A 25,836-nucleotide genomic window follows, 5' to 3' on the forward strand; every position below is an offset into this window, starting at 1 on the left:
GAAGAAACTGGTATGGAACAATGGAGGCCTGTCCTCGTCATGCAATAAGTCCTGCTCTCATCTTTGACAATGGTATCTGAAGATTTGTCTGGAGACCACATAGGGAACACTATGAAGGTACTGTTTGTGGCTGTAAGCTGGAAAGGCAGCAATAGTACCATGTGCTCTTTTGTTCCTGTAGAAACTTACACACTAAACAAACTGCTCAGTGGGGGCTGCAGCACATTGGTATCACCTGGCAGAGTAGTGAGAAGACAGTTTCCTGTGCAGCTGAAGATGGGGGGGGTCAGAGGCCACAGTGTGTCTGCCATGGGGCTTGGGGGGGGGGGGGGGGGGGGAGGTCGAATCTGCAGCGTGTGTCTGGAACCACGGCACCTTCTAAAAAAAAAAAAAAAATTACTCCGAGCATGGCATTTACATTATCGTGACAAGACCATATGAATCATTGTGGGAAATAAGGAACAGCAATATAGCGATCACTGTACAGCGAGTTCTAAGCGTCTACACAAGTCAGCAAATACTTATGACTGGGTAGAGGAGCCAGACCTGGCCTCCATTGGGAAATCATGGTCGGTGGTCTGAGGCACCAAACCTGGCCTCCATTGGGAGATCATGGTCAGTGGTCTCAGGCAACAAACCTGGCCTCCATTGGGAGCTCCATCCAAGATTGTGGTTGGATGAATTTGGAGTGAGAAGTTCAGCTCATAGTCACTGACCAGCCATGTCAACCTGGAGAGGACAAGATAAGGGGCACAACAGCCATGGATGGAGTACCACCATCTCAAGACTCTGGGCCATTACTCTACGGAAATATCCATCTTCCAACACAGCCATTTCTAGTCAAAACATTTATTTACAAAAACATTATTAAAAGTACAATCAGTAAGAAGGAGACAAGTCACTGCCCCCCCACCACGAGAGCATGGACCCTCACGGTAACATCTACTAATAAGGCAGAGAGCCCCTGCACGAGCACAGACCCTCAGTAATGTCTACCCCCCACCCCAATATTACATACAATAAAGTTAAACTGCAAAAAACCTTGAAGGCTTGGATGTGATTAAAAAAAAAGGGTGCAAAACCGGTCCTGGAGCCACAGCGGCCCCCGCCCGGCACAGCCACGATCAGGTCAAGTCTTTAGTTGTGGAGGGAGCAGTATGGCCGCCCACTGTCTCCTCCACATGAGCAGAAGGCACCCGATGCAGGCCGATGCAGAGCCCTGCACGTGACAGAACCTAGGAGAAGAGCCAAGCAGCTTCCATGGGGTCAGACGTAATCCTTGCCGCTTGAGGGAGCTTTGGTTCTTCCACCTCCGCCTTTGGGGTAGCCTCGGTTGCCATAGTTGTTTTTGCGAGGACATGAGCAGGACAGGAGGGCACCACCAAGAATTACCAGGAGAGAGCCAGCCCAGCCGAGGAACACACCTGCGCCAAACTCATACCTACGAGAAAGTAGAAAGGTCAGACAAGGCCTTCAAGACCACAAGATACAGCCACCATGTTTATTAGTGCCCGCCTGTCCCCAGGACAGCCGTGCTACAAACTGAGGCCACCGGCACTACAAGCTGCCACCATATCCTACAATTATTGACACCAGGCCACGACTTCCTCCCAGTGACCTAAAGGAACCAGTACAGCCCCTTCACCCCAATAAATGTTCTAGCATGGACTGGTTGCCCATCAGGCTAATCCTCCATGTGCCAAGGTCATGTAGCAGAAACTCACTTTGTGTTGATTGGCGTGAGAGGGTTGTAGAAGTCCCGGATGATCTGATTGCCATACCATGAGCAGGCGATGAGGGCAGCCAGACCTGGAAGAAAAGATGGCAGTGTCAGGGCGGTTGCACAAGGTCAGGGGATCAGCATGCACAAGGTCAGGTACTCACCAGCCAGAAGGAAGACAAAGCCACCAGTCATTGCAATCCGAGCCTTCTTCACTTTGTCGTCACCACCACATTTGGTGCATTTCATACCCGTGGCAGAAACCGCTAAACCGAAGATGCCGACCACAATAGAGACCACCATGAGTGCTCGGGTGGCCTGGAGAGCAGCTGTGGGAGCAGAGGAAGTCACATTACACATCCACACAAAAATACAGATCACTCGCCTATCCCAACAGCCCCCCAACCACCATGTGCCCAAAGCTCCTACATCACATGCTGCGCTGCATGCCCCCATCCCCCAACATCCAGGCATGTACCGGGCTCCTGTATTACATAGCCTCCCCCCAAACCTCACCCCCCAGGAGTGTTCTAACTCCTCCAGTCCCCTGTATCACATGGCCTCCCCCAAACCTCACACCCCATCCATCAGTCCCCCATACTGGGCTCTTAAATTACATAGACTCCTCCATGCCACTGTAGTCACACTGCCACCAACCCCCTGTGTGTACTCAATAGTCCATCACATGGCGCTCCAAGCCTTGCCTACCAGGAGCGTGGCAGCACATCCAAGCTCCTCTACTCACACAATGTGGGTTGTAATAATTACATAGGCAGGTCAACGATGCAACCATTTTTATTCCATACATCCATGTTGTACAACCAATCCATGTAGATGGCAAAAATACAATGTCCACAGTCCACAAGTCCCCAGTCTGAGATTGGTAGTTCCACTGGCCCCGTACCAGGCGATAACCACCGTCTCCCAACTTTTGGTATCTCCAGCCGGTATAGTGCAGTCACAGCCCATGTTCCTCCAGACCAGAGGTCTCAAACTGCATTCCTCTAGGGCTGCAAACAGGTCATGTTTCCTCGTACTGCACAGTTGATAATTTAATCAGCCACATAATGATTACAGCACCTTGTGCAATGCTAAAGGTACCGTCACACTGAACGATATCGCTAGCGATCCGTGACGTTGCAGCGTCCTGGCTAGCGATATCGTCCAGTGTGACAGGCAGCAGCGATCAGGATCCTGCTGGGAGATCGCTGGTCGGAGCAGAAAGTCCAGAACTTTATTTCGTCGCTGGACTCCTGCAGACATCGCTGGATCGGCGTGTGTGACACCTATTCAGCGATGTCTTCACTGGTAACCAGGGTAAACATCGGGTTACTAAGCGCAGGGCCGTGCTTAGTAACCCGATGTTTACCCTGGTTACCAGCGTAAATGTAAAAAAAAAAAAAAAAAAAAACACACACTACATACTTACCTTCCGCCGTCTGTCCTCCGGCGCTCTGCTTCTCTGCACTGTGAGCGCCGGCCAGCCAGAAAGCAGAGCACAGCGGTGACGTCACCGTTCTGCTTTCCGGCCAGCCGGCGCTCAGTCAGTGCAGAGAAGCAGAGCGCCGGAGGACAGACAGCGGAAGGTAAGTATGTAGTGTGTTTTTTTACGTTTACGCTGGTAACCAGGGTAAACATCGGGTTACTAAGCGCAGCCCTGCGTTTAGTAACCCGATGTTTACCCTGGTTACCCGGGGACTTCGGGATCGTTGGTCGCTGGAGAGCGGTCTGTGTGACAGCTCTCCAGCGACCAAACAGCGACGCTGCAGCGATCGACATCGTTGTCTGGATCGCTGCAGCGTCGCTTAATGTGACGGTACCTTAAGGAGATCTTGAAAACCCGTATGGTTTGCAGCCCTCAAGGAATGCAGTGTGAGACCCCTGCTCTAGACGATGGATATAGCTCATGGAGACCCCTCCAGCCAACAATCAGTCTCCAATACTCCACAGACCATCCATCCATCCCAGCCTGGATCCTCTCCCCTCAAAGTCCCTCCAATAACTCCTGATTCATCCCCTGGGTCTCCCGCTTATACATTCTCTTTAGCTCACAGAACAAAGCATTTGATCACCTGGGGATGATGCGAGACCCCCTGGGTCTATCTCCATCCACACAGTGGGCCTATGCTGGTAGAACAGTGGATTGATAGGGTGAGTGCTTTACATTCTCATGTCTGGCCTTAGCTATACATAAGATCCAGCCTGCTCGTCTTCCTCGGCTTACTGTCAATGAATGTATCAGATTCCCGAGGATGAACTGACGAGAAAGAAAATCACTAATAAAGCACAATATAACCGGTGCTCCGTGCTGAAACAAGTCTCCGCTCTACGGCCATCTGTCCTATAGTCTTTAGTAAGTGGTCGTATCCTCACAGACCCAAGAGTCACCGTCATGGCCCATGAAGCACCACCCACCATGTTGGCATCTTGTGCCACGGGTCACACCGTGCACAGTCCTCATGGCTGGGGTCTGGCCTCTGAAGTTAGGATTAGTGGGGCAGATCACCATGAGGGTCGTGTAGTGTCAGGACCGGGACAGTCGGTGGTAAGTGATGGCCGATGCCGGTGGGAGTAGTCACTGAAGCTCAGGCCTCACAAGCCAGTCCCCTTCCAGGACCACCATGCCCTACAGCCAAGCATGTCCCGACAGCCCAAACATTCTTCACCGGAGAGGACGCCAGCTGCACATTCCTCAGCACGCCGTCGTCGCATCCACGCGACTGTCCCATCACAGGCATCACATAGGGTCCATCATCACCAGCACCCCCAGCTCCTGCACGAGCTGCACACAGAGGAGACCTCAATACCAAGTGTGAGGAGATGGCCGCTTACTAGAGACTATAGGACGTAGAGCCGAGTCCACAGCTCGAAGAGATGCAGGCTTTCCAGCACGGAGCTACGGTTTTGTGGCGTTTTATTAGTGATTTCCTTGCTCGTCAGTTGATCCTCGGGAATCAGTGTTACATTCAGTGAGAGTAAGCAGAAGACGCAGGCTGGTTCGTATGTATAGCTAAGGCCAGACAGGAGACTAAGGGTTAATGTAAAGCACTCACCCCATCATCCACTGTTCTACCAACCCCAAGGGCAGCACGGTGGCTCAGTGGTTAGCAGTGCAGCGCTGGGGTCCTGGGTTCAAATCCCACCAAGGACAACATCTGCAAGGCGTTTGTATGTTCTCCCCGTGTTTGCGTGGGTTTCCTCCGGGTTCTCCGGTTTCCTCCCACATTCCAAAGACATACTGATAGGGAATCAGGATTGTGAGCCCCATCGGGGACAGTGATGATAATGTGTGCAAACTGTAAAGCGCTGCGGAATATGTTAGCGCTATATAAAAATAAGAATAATAATCTTACCAGCCTAGGCACATTGTGTGGATGGAGATAGACCCAGGGGAGCCATCACCACAGGGGGCCTCACATACAGTCTCAGGTGATGGGGTTCAGCCTGAGTGAGACCCCCACAATACAGTTAGCTGTGGGAGGGGAGTTTTACGAGGGTCGGGCTAAATCCTGGGGGACGGCTTGGGGTTTTGAGGGCTGAGAAGGAAGTGTTGGTTGGAGGGGTCTCCATGAGCTAGTCGTGATATCCATCGTCTGGAGGAACCTAGGCTGTGACTGCACAATATACCTGCCGGAGGTACCAAAAGCTGTGGGCATCACTGGGGCACCAGCCAGCCACCCCATCCTCACCCAGGGCCAGGGCACCAGCCAGCCACCGCATCCTCCCCCAGGCCAGGGACACCAGCCAGCCACCGCATCCTCCCCCAGGCCAGGGACACCAGCCAGCCACCGCATCCTCACCCAGGGCCAGGACACCAGCCAGCCACCCCATCCTCACCCAGGGCAGGGGCACCAGCCAGCCACCCCATCCTCACCCAGGGCAGGGGCACCAGCCAGCCACCCCATCCTCACCCAGGGCAGGGGCACCAGCCAGCCACCCCATCCTCACCCAGGGCAGGGGCACCAGCCAGCCACCCCATCCTCACCCAGGGCAGGGGCACCAGCCAGCCACCCCATCCTCACCCAGGGCAGGGGCACCAGCCAGCCACCCCATCCTCACCCAGGGCAGGGGCACCAGCCAGCCACCCCATCCTCACCCAGGGCAGGGGCACCAGCCAGCCACCCCATCCTCACCCAGGGCAGGGGCACCAGCCAGCCACCCCATCCTCACCCAGGGCAGGGGCACCAGCCAGCCACCCCATCCTCACCCAGGGCAGGGGCACCAGCCAGCCACCCCATCCTCACCCAGGGCAGGGGCACCAGCCAGCCACCCCATCCTCACCCAGGGCAGGGGCACCAGCCAGCCACCCCATCCTCACCCAGGGCAGGGGCACCAGCCAGCCACCCCATCCTCACCCAGGGCAGGGGCACCAGCCAGCCACCCCATCCTCACCCAGGGCAGGGGCACCAGCCAGCCACCCCATCCTCACCCAGGGCAGGGGCACCAGCCAGCCACCCCATCCTCACCCAGGGCAGGGGCACCAGCCAGCCACCCCATCCTCACCCAGGGCAGGGGCACCAGCCAGCCACCCCATCCTCACCCAGGGCAGGGACACCAGCCAGCCACCGCATCCTCACCCAGGGCAGGGGCACCAGCCAGCCACCCCATCCTCACCCAGGGCAGGGGCACCAGCCAGCCACCCCATCCTCACCCAGGGCAGGGGCACCAGCCAGCCACCGCATCCTCACCCAGGGCAGGGGCACCAGCCAGCCACCCCATCCTCACCCAGGGCAGGGGCACCAGCCAGCCACCCCATCCTCACCCAGGGCAGGGGCACCAGCCAGCCACCACATCCTCATCCAGAGCACCAGCCAGCCACCGCATCCTCACCCAGGGCAGGGGCACCAGCCAGCCACCACATCCTCATCCAGGGCAGGGGCACCAGCCAGCCACCCCATCTTCACCCAGGGCACCAGCCAGGAACCCCATCCTCACCCGGGGGGCATCCTGTCTCTCCCCCACCCCCAATACCAGATACCCAGCAGTGCCCCCAGTATTGGCTGCTCTCATGGTGACTCTCAGGACACTGTATGGCGGTGACTCAGCCCCATGTGAGGACAAGGCTGCACTTCCCTGTGCTGAGACACCTGGGTGCGACACAGGAGGAGGAGGAAGAGGAGGAGGGTGAAGAGTTTCACAGAAACTGGAATCAGTGAGCAGGAGAATGAGGAGTCAGCCTCCCCTCCCCCATACACAAGGGACATTCCTCATCATCCCCTCCAGAGGAGGACTACAACCCTCACCACAGGGAAGGGGACCGAAAACATCACACGCTCCAGAGAGGAGGACTACAACCATCACCACAGGGAAAGAAAGGGACCGTAAACATCACCCGCTCCAGAGAGGACTACAACCCTCACCATCAACACTACAGATCCACACAGGATACAGAGGAAGAACAGAAACCTCCAGTGACGACAACTTCTGGATTTAAAATGTCACAAAATGTTATATATAGTGACGCGTCAATCATAAGAACAAGCCGTTATACAGCGGTATTATACAGCCAGACATAACTATACAGCGGTATTATACACAGTGGGGCACCACTATACAGCGGTATTATACAGCCAGACATAACTATACAGCGGTATTATACACAGTGGGGCACCACTATACAGCGGTATTATACAGCCAGACATAACTATACAGCGGTATTATACACAGTGGGGCACCACTATACAGCGGTATTATACAGCCAGACATAACTATACAGCGGTATTATACACAGCGGGGCACCACTATACAGCGGTATTATACAGCCAGACATAACTATACAGCGGTATTATACACAGCGGGGCACCACTATACAGCGGTATTATACAGCCAGACATAACTATACAGCGGTATTATACACAGCGGGGCACCACTATACAGCGGTATTATACAGCCAGACATAACTATACAGCGGTATTATACACAGCGGGGCACCACTATACAGCGGTATTACAGAGCCAGACACCACTGTACAGTGGTTTTATACACAGCCGGGCACCATTGTACAGCGGTATTATACAGCCAGACATAACTATACAGCCGGGCACCAATATATAGTGGTATTATACAGCCAGACATAACTATACAGCGGTATTATACACAGCGGGCACCACTATACAGCCAGGCACCAATATATAGTGGTATTACACAGCCGGACACCACTATACAGTGGTATTATCCAGCCAGGCACCACTATAGTAGTACTGTACAGCTAGACATCGCTATATAGCAGTATTACAGAGCCAGACACCACTATACAGCGGTATTACACTGCCAGGCACCAGTACACAGTGGTATTATACAGCTGGGCACCACTATATAGCGAAGCACGTGAAAAGTCTTGGAGACGGGAGTGGGAGGTTCTGATTATTGAGGATGCTAACCGGAGGTCATTAGCGGAGCGGAGGGCATGGGTAGTGTGGTAGACTGAGACCAGGGAGGAGATGTAGGGTGGTGCTGAGCCATGGAGAGCACAGGTAGTGTGGTAGACTGAGACCAGGGAGGAGATGTAGGGTGGTGCTGAGCCATGGAGAGCACAGGTAGGGTGGTAGGCTGAGACCAGGGAGGAGATGTAGGGTTCTGCTGAGCCATGGAGGGCACGGGTAGGGTGGTAGACTGAGACCAGGGAGGAGATGTAGGGTTCTGCTGAGCCATGGAGAGCACGGGTAGTGTGGTAGACTGAGACCAGGGAGGAGATGTAGGGTGGTGCTGAGCACAGGTAGGGTGGTAGGCTGAGACCAGGGAGGAGATGTAGGGTTCTGCTGAGCCATGGAGGGCACGGGTAGGGTGGTAGACTGATACCAGGGAGATGTAGGGTGGTGCTGAGCCATGGAGTGCTTTGTGGATGAGGGTAGTAGTTTTGTACTGGATTCTGGAGTGGATGGGTAACCAGTGTAATGACTGGCACAGGGTAGAGGCATCGGTGTAACGGTTGGTGAGGAATATGATCCTGGCGGCAGCATTCAGGACAGATTGGAGCGGGGAGAGTTTGGGAAGAGGGAGGCCGATTAGTAGAGAGTTACAATAGTCCACATGAGAATGAATAAGTGAAACAGTCAGAGTTTTTGCAGAGTCGAAAGTAAGAAAAGGGCGAATTCTAGAAATGTTTTTGAGATGCAGGTAAGAAGAGCGAGCCAGTGATCGAATGTAGGGGGTGAATGAAAGGTCAGAATCAAGGATGACCCCAAGGCAGCGGGCATGTTGCTTTGGAGTAATGGTGGAACTGCACACGGAGATGGCAATGTCAGGCAAAGGTAGGTTAGTAGAGGGAGAAAACACGAGGAGTTCAGTTTTTGACAGGTTTAGTTTCAGATAGAGGGAGGACATGATGTTAGAGACAGCGGTAAGACAATCACTGGTGTTTTCTAAAAAGGTTGGTGTGATATCGGGAGCAGAAGTGTATAATTGGGTGTCGTCAGCATAGAGATGGTGCTGGAAACCAAATCTACTGATTGTTTGTCCAATAGGGGCAGTATACAACAAGAAGAGTAGGGGGCCTAGGACTGATCCTTGAGGAACCCCAACAGTAAGGGGAAGGTGAGAGGAGGAGGAACCAGCAAAACATACAGTGAAGGATCGGTCAGAGAGATAGGAGGAGAACCAGGAGAGAACGGTGTCCTTGAGGCCGATGGAGCGGAGCATAGTGAGGAGGAGCTGATGATCCACAGTGTCGAATGCTGCAGAGAGATCCAAGAGAATTAGCATGGAGTAGTGACCATTAGATTTAGCTGTTAGTAGATCATTAGAGACTTTAGTGAGGGCAGTTTCAGTAGAGTGTAAAGAGCGGAAGCCAGATTGAAGAGGGTCGAGAAGAGAGTTATCTGAGAGATAGCGGGTAAGACGGGAGTGGACCAGGCGTTCGAGGAGTTTAGAGATGAAGGGAAGATTAGAGACAGGTCTATAATTAGCGGCACAGTTTTGGTCGAGGGATGTAAGTAATGGATGTATGATGGCATGCTTAAATGAGGGAAAAATACCGGAAGAGAGAGAAAGGTTGAATATTTTTGTTAGGCGAGAGGTGACAGCCGGGGAAAGGGACTGGAGGAGATGTGACGGAATGGGGTCACTGGTGCAAGTGGTCGGGCGAGAAGATGCAAGGAGCCTGATTACTATTATACAGCCGGGCATCACTATATAGAGGTATTATACAGCCAGACACCACTATATAGAGGTATTCTACAGCCAGACACCACTATATAGAGGTATTATACAGCCAGACATCACTATATAGAGGTATTATACAGCCAGACACCACTATATAGAGGTATTCTACAGCCAGACACCACTATAAAGAGGTATTATACAGCCAGACATCACTATATAGAGGTATTCTACAGCCAGACATCACTATATAGAGGTATTATACAGCCAGACACCACTATATAGAGGTATTATACAGCCAGACATCACTATATAGAGGTATTCTACAGCCAGACACCACTATATAGAAGTATTCTACAGCCAGACACCACTATATAGAGGTATTCTACAGCCAGACACCACTATATAGAGGTATTCTACAGCCAGACACCACTATATAGAGGTATTATACAGCCAGACATCACTATATAGAGGTATTATACAGCCAGACATCACTATATAGAGGTATTATACAGCCAGACATCACTATATAGAGGTATTCTACAGCCAGACACCACTATATAGAGGTATTCTACAGCCAGACACCACTATATAGAGGTATTCTACAGCCAGACACCACTATATAGAGGTATTATACAGCCAGACATCACTATATAGAGGTATTATACAGCCAGACATCACTATATAGAGGTATTATACAGCCAGACATCACTATATAGAGGTATTATACAGCCAGACATCACTATATAGAGGTATTATACAGCCAGACATCACTATATAGAGGTATTCTACAGCCAGACACCACTATATAGAGGTATTATACAGCCAGACATCACTATATAGAGGTATTATACAGCCAGACACTGCTATTTAGCAGTATTACACAGCCGGGCACCGCTGTTCTGTGCGGCACAGTCACCTCCGCCATATAGCGGCACAGTTATCGCTCCCTCAGATAAGTCGCACAGGAATGATAAGAGGTTATCAGCCAGAGATAAGGAATAACGGGAGCTGGCTGGTGTCACCACGGGGCTTGTGCCAGGGCCGCCGCCTGGGTCACCGGTGCCAGAGGTGGTGCGGCGGGGGGCACGGCGTGTGCGGCGGAGGGGCACGGTGCACACATCACTCCCAGCTCAGCTCTGGTTTCAGTGCCAGTAGGGGAGGGGAGAGGTTCCATTACACAACCAGTCTGACTGGTTTCAGACATCACAAGGACACGGCCGCTCCCAGCGCTGCCCCTCCACCCCCACCCCGGGCAACTGTGGGCAGAGGGCACAAGGCGGCACTACACCTGCTGCAGTGATAGTGCCAGGTACAGCGGGGCCGGGGGGCGCTCAGCACTACGCTGTGGACGAAGCATTGGGGGCTCGAAACGCGCTCAGCCATTATAGAAGAACCTGCTCAGCCAGGAAGCAGCAGCCTGGCAGTGGTAAAGATGGCGGAATAAAAACTATTTTGTGAATTTTATGCCAGAGCTGGATTTCATCTTTCTACATGTGGCCCCGGGTGAACCCCCCATACACAGCAGCCCCCCGGTACCCCAATACACAGGTGGAGCAGCTCCCCGGTATAGCGCTCACCGTCCAGCTGCAGCATGGAGTCGTACACCCCCCGGTCCCCCCATTCTCACAGGTACCGCCGCCCCCGAGTCCCCCGGTCTCACCGTCCAGCATGGAGTCGTACACCCCCCGGTCCCCCCATACACAGGTACCGCCGCCCCCCGGTATCCCCTCCCCCACCGTCCAGCTGCAGCATGGAGTCGTACACCCCCCGGTCCCCCGGTATCCCCTCCCCCACACCCCCGGTATCCCCTCCCCCATACACCCCCGGTATCTCCCCCGGTCTCACCGTCCAGCTGCAGCATGGAGTCGTACACCCCCCGGTCCCCCGGTATCCCCCCCCCCCCATACACCCCCGGTCTCCCCTCCCCCACACACCCCCCGGTCTCCCCTCCCCCATACCCCCCCCCCCCCGGTCTCCCCTCCCCCATACCCCCCCCCCCCCCGGTCTCCCCTCCCCCATACCCCCCCCCCCCCGGTCTCCCCTCCCCCATACCCCCCCCCCCCCCCCCCCCCGGTCTCCCCTCCCCCATACACCCCCCGGTCTCCCCTCCCCCATACCCCCCCCGGTCTCCCCTCCCCCATACCCCCCCCCCCCCCCGGTCTCCCCTCCCCCCCCCCCGGTCTCCCCTCCCCCATACACCCCCCGGTCTCCCCTCCCCCATACACCCCCCGGTCTCCCCTCCCCCATACACCCCCGGTGTCCCCCCCAGTCTCACCGTCCAGCTGCAGCATGGAGTCGTACACCTTGCACTGGATCTGCCCGGTGCTCTGCATGGCGCAGCTCATCCACAGCCCCTGGTAGACGGCGATGGCGGTGATGATGTTGTCGCCCGCGTACGAGGACATCCGCCACTGGGGCATGATGGTGGCGGCGACCAGCCCGATCCAGCCGAGCAGCGCCATCATGAAGCCCAAGATCTGCAGACCGGAGTTCGCCATCGTCTGCGCGGAGATCACTGAGCGCACCTGCGCCAGGTGCGGCCTTATATACCGCCCACTGCGCCCGCCCCCGGTGACGTCACCGAGAGCTACCTGCGGCAGAAACTGTGACGTCACCGAGAGCGGAAGCGAGAGGAAACCGGGGCCCCTGCTCTCTGGTGTCAGCCGGCGAGGTGTCTGCCAGCGGTCACTATGACAACACTGCGGCCACCGGTCACTATGACAACACTGCGGACACCGGTCACTATGACAACACTGCGGCCACCGGTCACTATGACAACACTGCGGCCACCGGTCACTATGACAACACTGCGGCCAGCGGTCACTATGACAACACTGCGGCCACCGGTCACTATGACAACACTGCGGCCAGCGGTCACTATGACAACACTGCGGCCACCGGTCACTATGACAACACTGCGGCCAGCGGTCACTATGACAACACTGCGGCCACCGGTCACTATGACAACACTGCGGACACCGGTCACTATGACAACACTGCGGCCACCGGTCACTATGACAACACTGCGGCCACCGGTCACTATGACAACACTGCGGACACCGGTCACTATGACAACACTGCGGCCAGCGGTCACTATGACAACACTGCGGCCAGCGGTCACTATGACAACACTGCGGCCAGCGGTCACTATGACAACACTGCGGACACCGGTCACTATGACAACACTGCGGCCAGCGGTCACTATGACAACACTGCGGCCACCGGTCACTATGACAACACTGCGGCCACCGGTCACTATGACAACACTGCGGCCACCGGTCACTATGACAACACTGCGGCCACCGGTCACTATCACAACACTGCGGCCACCGGTCACTATGACAACACTGCGGCCACCGGTCACTATGACAACACTGCAGTCAGCGGTCACTATGACAACCACTGCGGCCACCGGTCACTATGACAACACTGCAGTCAGCGGTCACTATGACAACCACTGCGGCCACCGGTCACTATGACATCACTGCAGCCACCGGTCACTATGACAACACTGCGGCAACCGGTCACTATGACAACACTGCAGTCAGCGGTCACTATGACAACACTGCGGCCACCGGTCACTATGACAACACTGCGGCCAGCGGTCACTATGACAACACTGCAGCCACCGGTCACTATGACAACACTGCAGCCACCGGTCACTATGACAACACTGCAGAGACCGGTCACTATGACAACACTGCGGCCAGCGGTCACTATGACAACACTGCGGCCACCGGTCACTATGACAACACTGCGGCCAGCGGTCACTATGACAACACTGCGGCCACCGGTCACTATGACAACACTGCGGCCAGCGGTCACTATGACAACACTGCGGCCAGCGGTCACTATGACAACACTGCGGCCAGCGGTCACTATGACAACACTGCGGCCACCGGTCACTATGACAACACTGCGGCCACCGGTCACTATGACAACACTGCGGCCACCGGTCACTATGACAACACTGCGGACACCGGTCACTATGACAACACTGCAGTCAGCGGTCACTATGACAACCACTGCGGCCACCGGTCACTATGACAACACTGCAGTCAGCGGTCACTATGACAACCACTGCGGCCACCGGTCACTATGACATCACTGCAGCCACCGGTCACTATGACAACACTGCGGCCACCGGTCACTATGACAACACTGCAGTCAGCGGTCACTATGACAACACTGCGGCCACCGGTCACTATGACAACACTGCGGCCAGCGGTCACTATGACAACACTGCAGCCACCGGTCACTATGACAACACTGCAGTCAGCGGTCACTATGACAACACTGCAGCCACCGGTCACTATGACAACACTGCAGAGACCGGTCACTATGACAACACTGCGGCCAGCGGTCACTATGACAACACTGCGGCCACCGGTCACTATGACAACACTGCGGCCAGCGGTCACTATGACAACACTGCGGCCACCGGTCACTATGACAACACTGCGGCCACCGGTCACTATGACAACACTGCGGCCACCGGTCACTATGACAACACTGCAGTCAGCGGTCACTATGACAACACTGCAGCCACCGGTCACTATGAAAACACTGCAGAGACCGGTCACTATGACAACACTGCGGCCAGCGGTCACTATGACAACACTGCGGCCACCGGTCACTATGACAACACTGCGGCCAGCGGTCACTATGACAACACTGCGGCCACCGGTCACTATGACAACACTGCGGCCACCGGTCACTATGACAACCACTGCGGCCACCGGTCACTATGACATCACTGCAGCCACCGGTCACTATGACAACACTGCGGCCACCGGTCACTATGACAACACTGCAGTCAGCGGTCACTATGACAACACTGCGGCCACCGGTCACTATGACAACACTGCGGCCAGCGGTCACTATGACAACACTGCAGCCACCGGTCACTATGACAACACTGCAGAGACCGGTCACTATGACAACACTGCGGACACCGGTCACTATGACAACACTGCGGCCACCGGTCACTATGACAACACTGCGGCCAGCGGTCACTATGACAACACCGCGGCCAGCGGTCACTATGACAACACCGCGGCCACCGGTCACTATGACAACACCGCGGCCACCGGTCACTATGACAACACCGCGGCCACCGGTCACTATGACAACACCGCGGCCAGCGGTCACTATGACAACACCGCGGCCAGCGGTCACTATGACAACACCGCGGCCAGCGGTCACTATGACAACACTGCGGCCACCGGTCACTATGACAACACTGCGGCCACCGGTCACTATGACAACACTGCGGCCACCGGTCACTATGACAACACTGCGGCCACCGGTCACTATGACAACACTGCGGCCACCGGTCACTATGACAACACTGCGGCCACCGGTCACTATGACAACACACTGCGGCCACCGGTCACTATGACAACACTGCGGCCACCGGTCACTATGACAACACTGCAGTCAGCGGTCACTATGACAACCACTGCGGCCACCGGTCACTATGACATCACTGCAGCCACCGGTCACTATGACAACACTGCGGCCACCGGTCACTATGACAACACTGCGGCCACCGGTCACTATGACAACACTGCGGCCACCGGTCACTATGACAACACTGCGGCCAGCGGTCACTATGACAACACTGCAGCCACCGGTCACTATGACAACACTGCAGAGACCGGTCACTATGACAACACTGCGGCCACCGGTCACTATGACAACACTGCGGCCAGCGGTCACTATGACAACACTGCGGCCAGCGGTCACTATGACAACACTGCGGCCACCGGTCACTATGACAACACTGCGGCCACCGGTCACTATGACAACACTGCGGCCACCGGTCACTATGACAACACTGCGGCCACCGGTCACTATGACAACACTGCAACCACCGGTCACTATGATAACACTGCGGCCACCGGTCACTATGACAACACTGCGGCCACCGGTCACTATGACAACACCGCAGCCACCGGTCACTATGACAACACCGTAGCCACCGGTCACTATGACAACACCGCAGCCACCGGTCACTATGACAACACCGCAACCACCGGTCACTATGACAACACTGCGGCCACCGGTCACTATGACAACACTGCGGCCACCGGTCACTATCACAACACTGCGGCCAGCGGTCACTATGACAACACTGCGGCCACCAGTCACTATCACAACACTGCAGGCACCGGTCACTATGACAACACTGCAACCACCGGTCACTATGACAACACTGCGGCCACCGGTCACTATGACAACACTGCGGCCACCGGTCACTATGACAACACTGCAGCCACCGGTCACTATGACAACACTGCGGCCACCGGTCACTATGACAACACTGCGGCCACCAGTCACTATGACAACACTGCAGCCACCGGTCACTATGACAACACTGCAGCCACCGGTCACTATGACAACACTGCGGCCACCAGCAGTCACTATGACAACACTGCGGCCACCGGTCACTATGACAACACTGCGGCCACCGGTCACTATGACAACACTGCGGCCACCGGTCACTATGACAACACTGCGGCCACCGGTCACTATGACAACACTGCGGCCACCAGTCACTATCACAACACTGCGGCCACCGGTCACTATGACAACACTGCGGCCACCGGTCACTATGACAACACTGCGGCCACCGGTCACTATCACAACACTGCGGCCACCGGTCACTATCACAACACTGCAGCCACCGGTCACTATGACAACGGTTGAGTCTGGTCTAGGTTCCATATTATGGTGGCTTCTGGTCTAGGGTCCTTACTATGAAGGAGTCTGGTCTAGGGTCCGTATTACAGAGGAGTCTGGTCTGGGGTCCTTATTACGGATTATTATTATACATTTTTATAGCGCCATTTATTCCATGGCGCTTTACATGTGAATACGAGGCAAATATAGACAAATACATTAAACATGAGCAGATAACAGGCACACGGGTACATAAGGAGGGAGGACCTTGCCCGCGAGGGCTCACAGTCTGCAGGGGGTGGGTGAGGATACACTAGGAGAGGGAAGAGCTGGCTGTGCGGCTGTTCAGTAACTTCAGGATCACTGCAGGTTGTAGGCTTGTCGGAAGAGATGAGTCTTCAGGTTCTTTTTGAAGGTTTCTATGGTAGGCGAGAGTCTGATGTGTTGGGGTAGAGCGTTCCAGAGTATGGGGGAAGCACGGGAGAAGTCTTGGATGCGGTTGTGTGAAGAGGAGATAAGAGGGGAGTAGAGAAGGAGATCTTGAGAGGATCGGAGGTTGCGTGTAGGTAGGTACCGGGAGACCATGTCACAGATGTATGGAGGAGACAGGTTGTGGATGGCTTTGTATGTCAGTGTGAGGTTTTTGAACTGGAGTCTCTGGGCGATAGGAAGCCAGTGAAGGGCTTGACATAGGGGAGAGGTTGGGGAATAGCGGGGGGACAGGTGGATTAGTCGGGCAGCAGAGTGTAGGATGGATTGGAGTGGTGCCAGAGTGCTAGAAGGGAGTCCAGAGAGTAGGAGGTTGCAGTAGTCGAGGCGGGAGATGATAAGGGCATGCACTAGCGTTTTTGCGGTGTCGCGGTCAAGGAAAGCACGGATCCGGGAAATATTTTTGAGTTTGAGACGGCAGGAGGCAAGGGCTTGGATATGTGGCTTGAAGGAGAGGGCAGAGTCGAGGATCACCCCGAGGCACCGGGCGTGTTGGACTGGGGAAAGTGAGCAGCCATTGACATTTATGGCCTTAAACTGAAAGTACAAGTAGAAGTTAATGGAAAAACAAAACAAAAACAAACCCAGGTTCCTTTGTCTTTGCAAATGTAAATGTCATAGCAGCGATTAATGATAGAAGTGGGCAGCACGGTGGCGCAGTGATTAGCACAGCATCCTTGCAGCGCTGGAGTCCTGGGTTCATACCCCACCAAGGACAACATCTGCAAAGAGTTTGTATGTTCTCTTCGTGTTTGCGTGGGTTTCCTCCGGGTTCTCCGGTTTCCTCCCACATTCCCAAGACATACTGATAGGGAATCTAGATTGTGAGCCCCAATGGGGACAGCGATGATAATGTGTGCAAACTGTAAAGCGCTGCGGAATATGTTAGCGTTATATAAAGATTATTATTATTATAGAAGTGGGACAAATACATATTTGACATGAGCCTCGGTAGAACTATCAGCCAGTGAGTTTTCTAGGTCCCAGAACCAGCAATCTTGAGAAACAGATCACTACGTAACTGCGTCACCCAGCCCCCCATGTCTATACCTAAATGAACCCCATGTCACGCTGAGCATAAAGGTACGAGTGTCGTCCTTCTACGAGGTTCATACGCCAAGATATGCGGGATGATGGTTATTACATACACTGAAGACAGAGGAGTCCATAGCTCTGCCCACCCCATGAGGTCATCTGGGGGGAGACCCTTAGTTTTGGGCAAAGGTATAAAACTCAGAGGCCCAGACAAGGGGGGTCTTTTGCTGGGGGATTCAGCTACGACAGGCTGTGCAATCTGACCTGAAGATTTTGGGAAGGTCCCCGCCACCAAATGGCGTACCATTGAATGATATTAAAGAACCGTAAGTCTATTTTCACTGTTATTCCCTTTTTATTTGTAATTGTACAGTACATACGATACTGGTCTACTTTTATAATATCCTTTTACCCTTCTGCAAACGCTGCCTACCTCTTTGGAGTGAAATATATAATTTACTAGGTTCGGTTCTCCTTGCTCTATAACGTACTGTCACGTCCTCTGAAGTGAATTACACTACTAATCTGGGTTGGCTCAGGACCCGATATTAATTAAGGAATTGGAGCTGGTGGCAGCGGAATTGTCCTGTGCGTTTGGGAGACCTGGTGGCGACTGACGGCGTTGATAATTATCGCTCTCGCCTGAGTGGTAGTTATATCTCCCTCGCTGCAGTGTGCCAATTAGCCAGTAGATAGCAGGCAGCCTTTCTGGCGACTAATTATCCTACGTGCAGTACCCTGACTGACCTGAGGGTAAGGGGGGCGCCAGAGAGCTGCAAGTTCCAAAACCGGAACTGAGGAGTGGGATATAGATAAATCCCCTTCAGAAAGAACCAGGGGCAACCAAACCACCCCGGTTCATGGCATATTAGTGTGAGCGGTGGGGATGATAAAGATATCCGGACCTGGGATCCCTGACATATTGGTGGCAGCGCGGTGGGATCTTAGAGCATTAGTGATTTGGTTTGGGCAATCATTCCTCTCACTAAAAACTTGCACAGTTCTTGCGAGGACTCTGCGCAAATAAGTTTGGAGAACGAACTCAGTGTTTATTAGTCCTGAGACAATTGTGTGTACTGGTAATTATCCCCTCCCTTCTCTTCGTTTTTCTATCCTAGCTTTTATTTGGCAACCATGTCTATGCTGTGCGAAGCCTTTTATAAGAAGCAGACCAAGGGCATTTACTGTCTTGTGCATGTTGAAGCAGATTGACTCTGCGGGGAAAGACAAAAGCCAACTGGTCGCGAATCTGGTGCAATGGGAAACCGCTCAAGACCACTCTGAGTCCAGTGGCCGCAGAAGCGAACATGTTGCTGCAGCAGAGGTCCAACCATTGAATGCCGGCCCTACTAGCAACCAGGGCGGATTGGACCCCACCTGCAGGCGGCCTTGGAACAACTCCCCGCCGATGACCGTGATGGATGTCTGCAGCTGATCCAGCAATACCAGGAGAAAGCGGAAAAGCGGGCCAAGCGGGAGGCCCAAGCTCAGAGGGACCATGAACTGCAAATGGCCCAACTCAGAGAAATATTTTCTACCACGCAGAGCAGTGAGTCCAGCAACGCTCAGTTCCCTAAACCCCGGCCAGAGCACTTTCCTGTGATGGAAAAGGATGGGGACTTGGACACTTTTCTGCAGGCATTTCAGAAAGCCTGCAGACAGTATCGGCTGCCAGATGGCCAATAGGCCCGATACCTGACCCCAGGACTAAGAGGCAAACCTCTGGAGGCGTTTGCTGCTTTCCCTCAAGACCAAGATGACGACTATGAGGCCATCAAGCAGGCCCTGATAACCAAGTACCAACAAACTTCTGAGGTTTACTGTAGACAGTTCAAGAACCTCCAACGTGCCCCACATGACAGCAACGGCGGTGTGGTGCATGGACTCGGGACCCACTTTGACTACTGGACCCAAGGACTGTCAGTGACCACCTTTGCACAGCTGCGGGACCTGATGATCAAAGACCAGTTCTTCCATCTTTGCCCAGCTGAGGTGCGACAGTTCGTGATGGACAGAGAACCCAAAGACGTGACGAAAGCAGCGCAGATTGCTGATTGTCACGCTCACACCCTGACTGGTGGGCGTGAGCTCGGGGGTTTGTGGCCCCACTGTGCCACAAACCAGACTACCCTGGAAGGGGCATGACTAGGGCAGCTGTTGTGAATTCTGTGGCAGAGCTCCCTCCTGTGGTCACAAGTGGTACTTCGGCTGATTCTCTCTGGGAGCTTCCGTTTGTGGAGGAAAGTGGTACTGCGGCTTCTGAGTTTCCTCCCTCAGGTGATCTGGTGAGGTCGTTAGGTGCTTCTCTACTTAACTCCACCTAATGCTTTGATCCATGCTTCCTGTCAATGTTCCAGTGTTGGACTTGTTTTTCCCTGGATCATTCCTGTGGCCTGCTGCTCTGCATAGCTAAGTTCTTCTTTGCTATTTGTTTGCTATTTTTTCTGTCCAGCTTGTCTATTTGTTTTGCTGGAAGCTCTGGGACGCAAAGGGTGTACCTCTGTGCCGTTAGTTCGGTACGGAGGGTCTTTTTGCCCCCTTTGCGTGGTTTTCTTTAGGGTTTTGTGTAGACCGCAAAGTTATCTTTCCTATCCTCGCTCTGTTAAGAAAGTCGGGCCTCACTTTGCTGAATCTATTTCATCCCTACGTTTGTCTTTTCATCTTAACTCACAGTCATTATATGTGGGGGGCTGCCTTTTCCTTTGGGGTATTTCTCTGAGGCAAGGTAGGCTTTTTTTTCTATCTTCAGGCTAGTTAGTTTCTCAGGCTGTGCCGAGTTGCATGGGCAGAGTTAGGCGCAATCCACGGCTGCCTCTAGTGTTGTTTGGAGAGGATTAGGGATTGCGGTCTGCAGAGTTCCCACGTCTCAGAGCTCGTTCTATTATTTTGGGTTATTGTCAGATCACTGTATGTGCTCTGACCGCTATGTCCATTGTGATACTGAATTGCCTATCACAGCAGTACAGGAAGCCACAAGTGCTAATGATTCTCAATAGAGGGAAAAAAGAAGTTCTGAGACCATTTTTTTTTTCTTTGCACTGTGTTTTGCCTTTTTTTCCCCCTAGACATTTGGGTGGTTCAGGACACAGGTGTAGCAATGGACATTAAAGGTCTGTCTTCATGTGTGGATCAGCTCACGGCAAGAGTTCAAAATATTCAAGATTTTGTGGTTCAGAATTCTTTGTTAGAACCGAGAATTCCTATTCCAGATTTGTTTTTTGGAGATAACTAAATTTCTGAGTTTCAAAAATAATTGTAAACTATTTCTGGCTTTGAAACCTCGCTCCTCTGGTGACCCAGTTCAACAGGTTAGGATCGTCATTTCTTTTTTGCGTGGCGACCCTCAGGACTGGGCATTTTCTCTTGCGTCAGGAGATCCTGCATTAAGTAATATCGATGCGTTTTTCCTGGCGCTTGGATTGCTGTACGATGAGCCTAATTCAGTGGATCAGGCAGGAAAAAATTTGCTGGCTCTTTGTCAGGCTCAGGATGAGATAGAGGTATATTGCCAGAAATTTAGAAAATGGTCCGTGCTCACTCAATGGAATGAATCTGCGCTGGCAGCTATATTCAGAAAGGGTCTCTCTGAAGCCCTTAAGGATGTCATGGTGGGATTTCCTATGCCTGCTGGTTTGAATGAGTCTATGTCTTTGGCCATTCAGATCGGTCGACGCTTGCGTGAGCGTAAATCTGTGCACCATTTGGCGGTATTACCTGAGATTAAACCTGAGCCTATGCAGTGCGATTGGACTATGACCAGAGTTGAACGGCAAGAACACAGACGTCTGAATGGGCTGTGTTTCTACTGTGGTGATTCCACTCATGCTATCTCTGATTGTCCTAAGCGCACTAAGCGGTTCGCTAGGTCTGCCACCATTGGTACGGTACAGTCAAAATTTCTTTTGTCCGTTACCTTGATATGCTCCATGTCGTCGTATTCTGTCATGGCGTTTGTGGATTCAGGCGCTGCCCTGAATTTGATGGACTTGGAGTATGCTAGGCGTTGTGGTTTTTTCTTGGAGCCCTTGCAGTGTCCTATTCCATTGAGAGGAATTGATGCTATGCCTTTGGCCAAGAATAAGCCTCAATACTGGACCCAGCTGACCATGTGCATGGCTCCTGCACATCAGGAGGTTATTCGCTTTCTGGTGTTGCATAATCTGCATGATGTGGTCGTGTTGGGGTTGCCATGGCTACAAGCCCATAATCCAGTATTGGATTGGAAATCCATGTCGGTGTCCAGCTGGGGTTGTCAGGGGGTACATGGTGATGTTCCATTTCTGTCAATTTCGTCATCCACCCCTTCTGAGGTTCCAGAGTTCTTGTCTGATTACCGGGATGTATTTGATGAGCCCAAGTCCGATGCCCTACCTCCGCATAGGGATTGTGATTGTGCTATCAATTTGATTCCTGGTAGTAAATTCCCAAAAGGTCGACTGTTTAATTTATCCGTGCCTGAGCACACCGCTATGCGCAGTTATGTGAAGGAATCCCTGGAGAAGGGGCATATTCGCCCGTCATCGTCGCCATTAGGAGCAGGGTTCTTTTTTGTAGCCAAGAAGGATGGTTCGCTGAGACCTTGTATAGATTACCGCCTTCTTAATAAGATCACTGTTAAATTTCAGTACCCCTTGCCATTGTTATCTGATTTGTTTGCTCGGATTAAGGGGGCTAGTTGGTTCACCAAGATAGATCTTCGTGGTGCGTATAATCTGGTGCGAATCAGGCGAGGCGATGAATGGAAAACTGCATTTAATACGCCCGAGGGTCATTTTGAGTATCTAGTGATGCCATTCGGACTTGCCAATGCTCCATCAGTGTTTCAGTCCTTTATGCATGACATCTTCCGAGAGTACCTGGATAAATTCCTGATTGTTTACTTGGATGACATTTTGATCTTCTCGGATGATTGGGAGTCTCATGTGAAGCAGGTCAGAACGGTTTTTCAGGTCCTGCGTGCTAATTCTTTGTTTGTGAAGGGATCAAAGTGTCTCTTTGGTGTGCAGAAGGTTTCATTTTTGGGGTTCATCTTTTCCCCTTCTACTATCGAGATGGATCCTGTTAAGGTCCAAGCCATCCATGATTGGACTCAGCCGACATCTCTGAAAAGTCTGCAAAAGTTCCTGGGCTTTGCTAATTTTTATCGTCGCTTCATCTGCAATTTTTCTAGTATTGCCAAACCATTGACCGATTTGACCAAGAAGGGTGCTGATTTGGTCAATTGGTCTTCTGCTGCTGTGGAAGCTTTTCAAGAGTTGAAGCGTCGTTTTTCTTCTGCCCCTGTGTTGTGTCAACCAGATGTTTCTCTTCCGTTCCAGGTCGAGGTTGATGCTTCTGAGATTGGAGCAGGGGCTGTTTTGTCGCAGAGAGCTTCTGATTGCTCAGTGATGAAACCATGCGCCTTCTTTTCCAGGAAGTTTTCGCCTGCTGAGCGAAATTAGGATGTGGGCAACCGAGAGTTGCTAGCCATGAAGTGGGCATTCGAGGAGTGGCGTCATTGGCTTGAAGGAGCTAAGCATCGCGTGGTGGTATTGACTGATCATAAGAACTTGACTTATCTCGAGTCTGCTAAGCGTTTGAATCCTAGACAGGCTCGTTGGTCGCTGTTTTTTGCCCGTTTTGACTTTGTGATTTCGTACCTTCCGGGCTCTAAAAATGTGAAGGCAGATGCTCTGTCTAGGAGTTTTGTGCCCGACTCTCCGGGTTTATCTGAGCCGGCGGGTATCCTCAAGGAAGGAGTAATTGTGTCTGCCATCTCCCCTGATTTGCGGCGGGTGCTGCAAAAATTTCAGGCTAATAAACCTGATCGTTGTCCAGCGGAGAAACTGTTTGTCCCTGATAGGTGGACGAATAAAGTTATCTCTGAGGTTCATTGTTCGGTGTTGGCTGGTCATCCTGGAATCTTTGGTACCAGAGAGTTAGTGGCTAGATCCTTTTGGTGGCCATCTCTGTCGCGGGATGTGCGTACTTTTGTGCAGTCCTGTGGGATTTGTGCTCGGGCTAAGCCCTGCTGTTCTCGTGCCAGTGGGTTGCTTTTGACCTTGCCGGTCCCGAAGAGGCCTTGGACACATATCTCTATGGATTTTATTTCAGATCTTCCCGTTTCTCAAAATATGTCAGGCATTTGGGTGGTCTGTGATCGCTTTTCTAAGATGGTCCATCTGGTACCCTTGTCTAAATTGCCTTCCTCCTCTGATTTGGTGCCATTGTTCTTCCAGCATGTGGTTCGTTTGCATGGCATTCCAGAGAATATCGTTTCTGACAGATGTTCCCAGTTTGTTTCAAGGTTTTGGCGAGCTTTTTGTGGTAGGATGGGCATTGACTTGTCTTTTTCCTCGGCTTTCCATCCTCAGACTAATGGCCAGACCGAACGAACTAATCAAACTTTGGAAACATATCTGAGATGCTTTGTTTCTGCCGATCAGGATGACTGGGTGTCCTTTTTGCCTTTGGCTGAGTTCGCCCTTAATAATCGGGCCAGCTCGGCTACCTTGGTTTCGCCATTTTTCTGCAATTCTGGGTTCCATCCTCGTTTTTCTTCAGGACAGGTTGAGTCTTCGGACTGTTCTGGTGTGGATACTGTGGTGGACAGGTTGCAGCAGATTTGGACTCATGTAGTGGACAATTTGACCTTGTCCCAGGAGAAGGCTCAACGTTTCGCTAATCGCAGACGCCGTGTGGGTCCCCGACTTCGTGTTGGGGATCTGGTTTGGTTATCTTCTCGTCATATTCCTATGAAGGTTTCCTCTCCTAAGTTTAAACCTCGTTTCATTGGTCCGTATAGGATTTCTGAGGTTCTTAATCCTGTGTCTTTTCGTCTGACCCTCCCAGATTCTTTTTCCATACATAACGTATTCCATAGGTCATTGTTGCGGAGATACGTGGCACCTATGGTTCCATCTGTTGACCCTCCTGCCCCGGTTTTGGTGGAGGGGGAATTGGAGTATATTGTGGAGAAGATTTTGGATTCTCGTGTTTCTAGACGGAAACTCCAGTATCTGGTTAAATGGAAGGGTTATGCTCAGGAAGATAATTCCTGGGTTTTTGCCTCTGATGTCCATGCTCTCGATCTTGTTCGTGCCTTTCATGTGGCTCATCCTGGTCGGCCTGGGGGCTCTGGTGAGGGTTCGGTGACCCCTCCTCAAGGGGGGGGTACTGTTGTGAATTCTGTGGCAGAGCTCCCTCCTGTGGTCACAAGTGGTACTTCGGCTGATTCTCTCTGGGAGCTTCCGTTTGTGGAGGAAAGTGGTACTGCGGCTTCTGAGTTTCCTCCCTCAGGTGATCTGGTGAGGTCGTTAGGTGCTTCTCTACTTAACTCCACCTAATGCTTTGATCCATGCTTCCTGTCAATGTTCCAGTGTTGGACTTGTTTTTCCCTGGATCATTCCTGTGGCCTGCTGCTCTGCATAGCTAAGTTCTTCTTTGCTATTTGTTTGCTATTTTTTCTGTCCAGCTTGTCTAATTTGTTGCTAGAAGCTCTGGGACGCAAAGGGTGTACCTCCATGCCGTTAGTTCGTTACGGAGGGTCTTTTTGCCCCCTTTGCGTGGTTTTCTTTAGGGTTTTGTGTAGACCGCAAAGTTATCTTTCCTATCCTCGCTCTGTTAAGAAAGTCGGGCCTCACTTTGCTGAATCTATTTCATCCCTACGTTTGTCTTTTCATCTTAACTCACAGTCATTATATGTGGGGGGCTGCCTTTTCCTTTGGGGTATTTCTCTGAGGCAAGGTAGGCTTATTTTCTATCTTCAGGCTAGTTAGTTTCTCAGGCTGTGCCGAGTTGCATAGGCAGAGTTAGGCGCAATCCACGGC

At 52.7% G+C, this 25,836-nt stretch overlaps 1 protein-coding gene across 1 annotated transcript; it reads right to left on the minus strand.

The window, feature by feature from the left end:
• Positions 1 to 833: 833 nt before the first annotated feature.
• Positions 834 to 12,374, minus strand: CLDN7 (claudin 7). Its single transcript, XM_069767637.1, has 4 exons — positions 12,096 to 12,374; positions 1,885 to 2,049; positions 1,725 to 1,809; positions 834 to 1,441 (listed from the first exon to the last, which is right to left on the minus strand). Exons 1-4 carry the CDS (start codon positions 12,316 to 12,318, stop codon positions 1,267 to 1,269), a joined length of 648 nt encoding a protein of 215 aa, XP_069623738.1. The 5' UTR covers positions 12,319 to 12,374; the 3' UTR covers positions 834 to 1,266.
• Between the last annotated feature and the right edge of the window lie 13,462 nt (positions 12,375 to 25,836).

This window comes from Ranitomeya imitator, chromosome 4 (genome assembly GCF_032444005.1).
Source record: "Ranitomeya imitator isolate aRanImi1 chromosome 4, aRanImi1.pri, whole genome shotgun sequence".
NCBI classification, from domain to species: domain Eukaryota; kingdom Metazoa; phylum Chordata; class Amphibia; order Anura; family Dendrobatidae; genus Ranitomeya; species Ranitomeya imitator.

Coding starts and splice junctions, on each gene's coding strand:
- CLDN7 (XM_069767637.1), bottom strand. CDS start 12,318: ATGGCGAACTCCGGTCTGCAGATCTTGGGCTTCATGATGGCGCTGCTC. Junction 2,050..12,095: donor CTCCATGCTGCAGCTGGACG/GTGAGACTGGGG, acceptor CTGCTCCCACAG/CTGCTCTCCAGGCCACCCGA. Junction 1,810..1,884: donor CTTTGTCTTCCTTCTGGCTG/GTGAGTACCTGA, acceptor CTTTTCTTCCAG/GTCTGGCTGCCCTCATCGCC.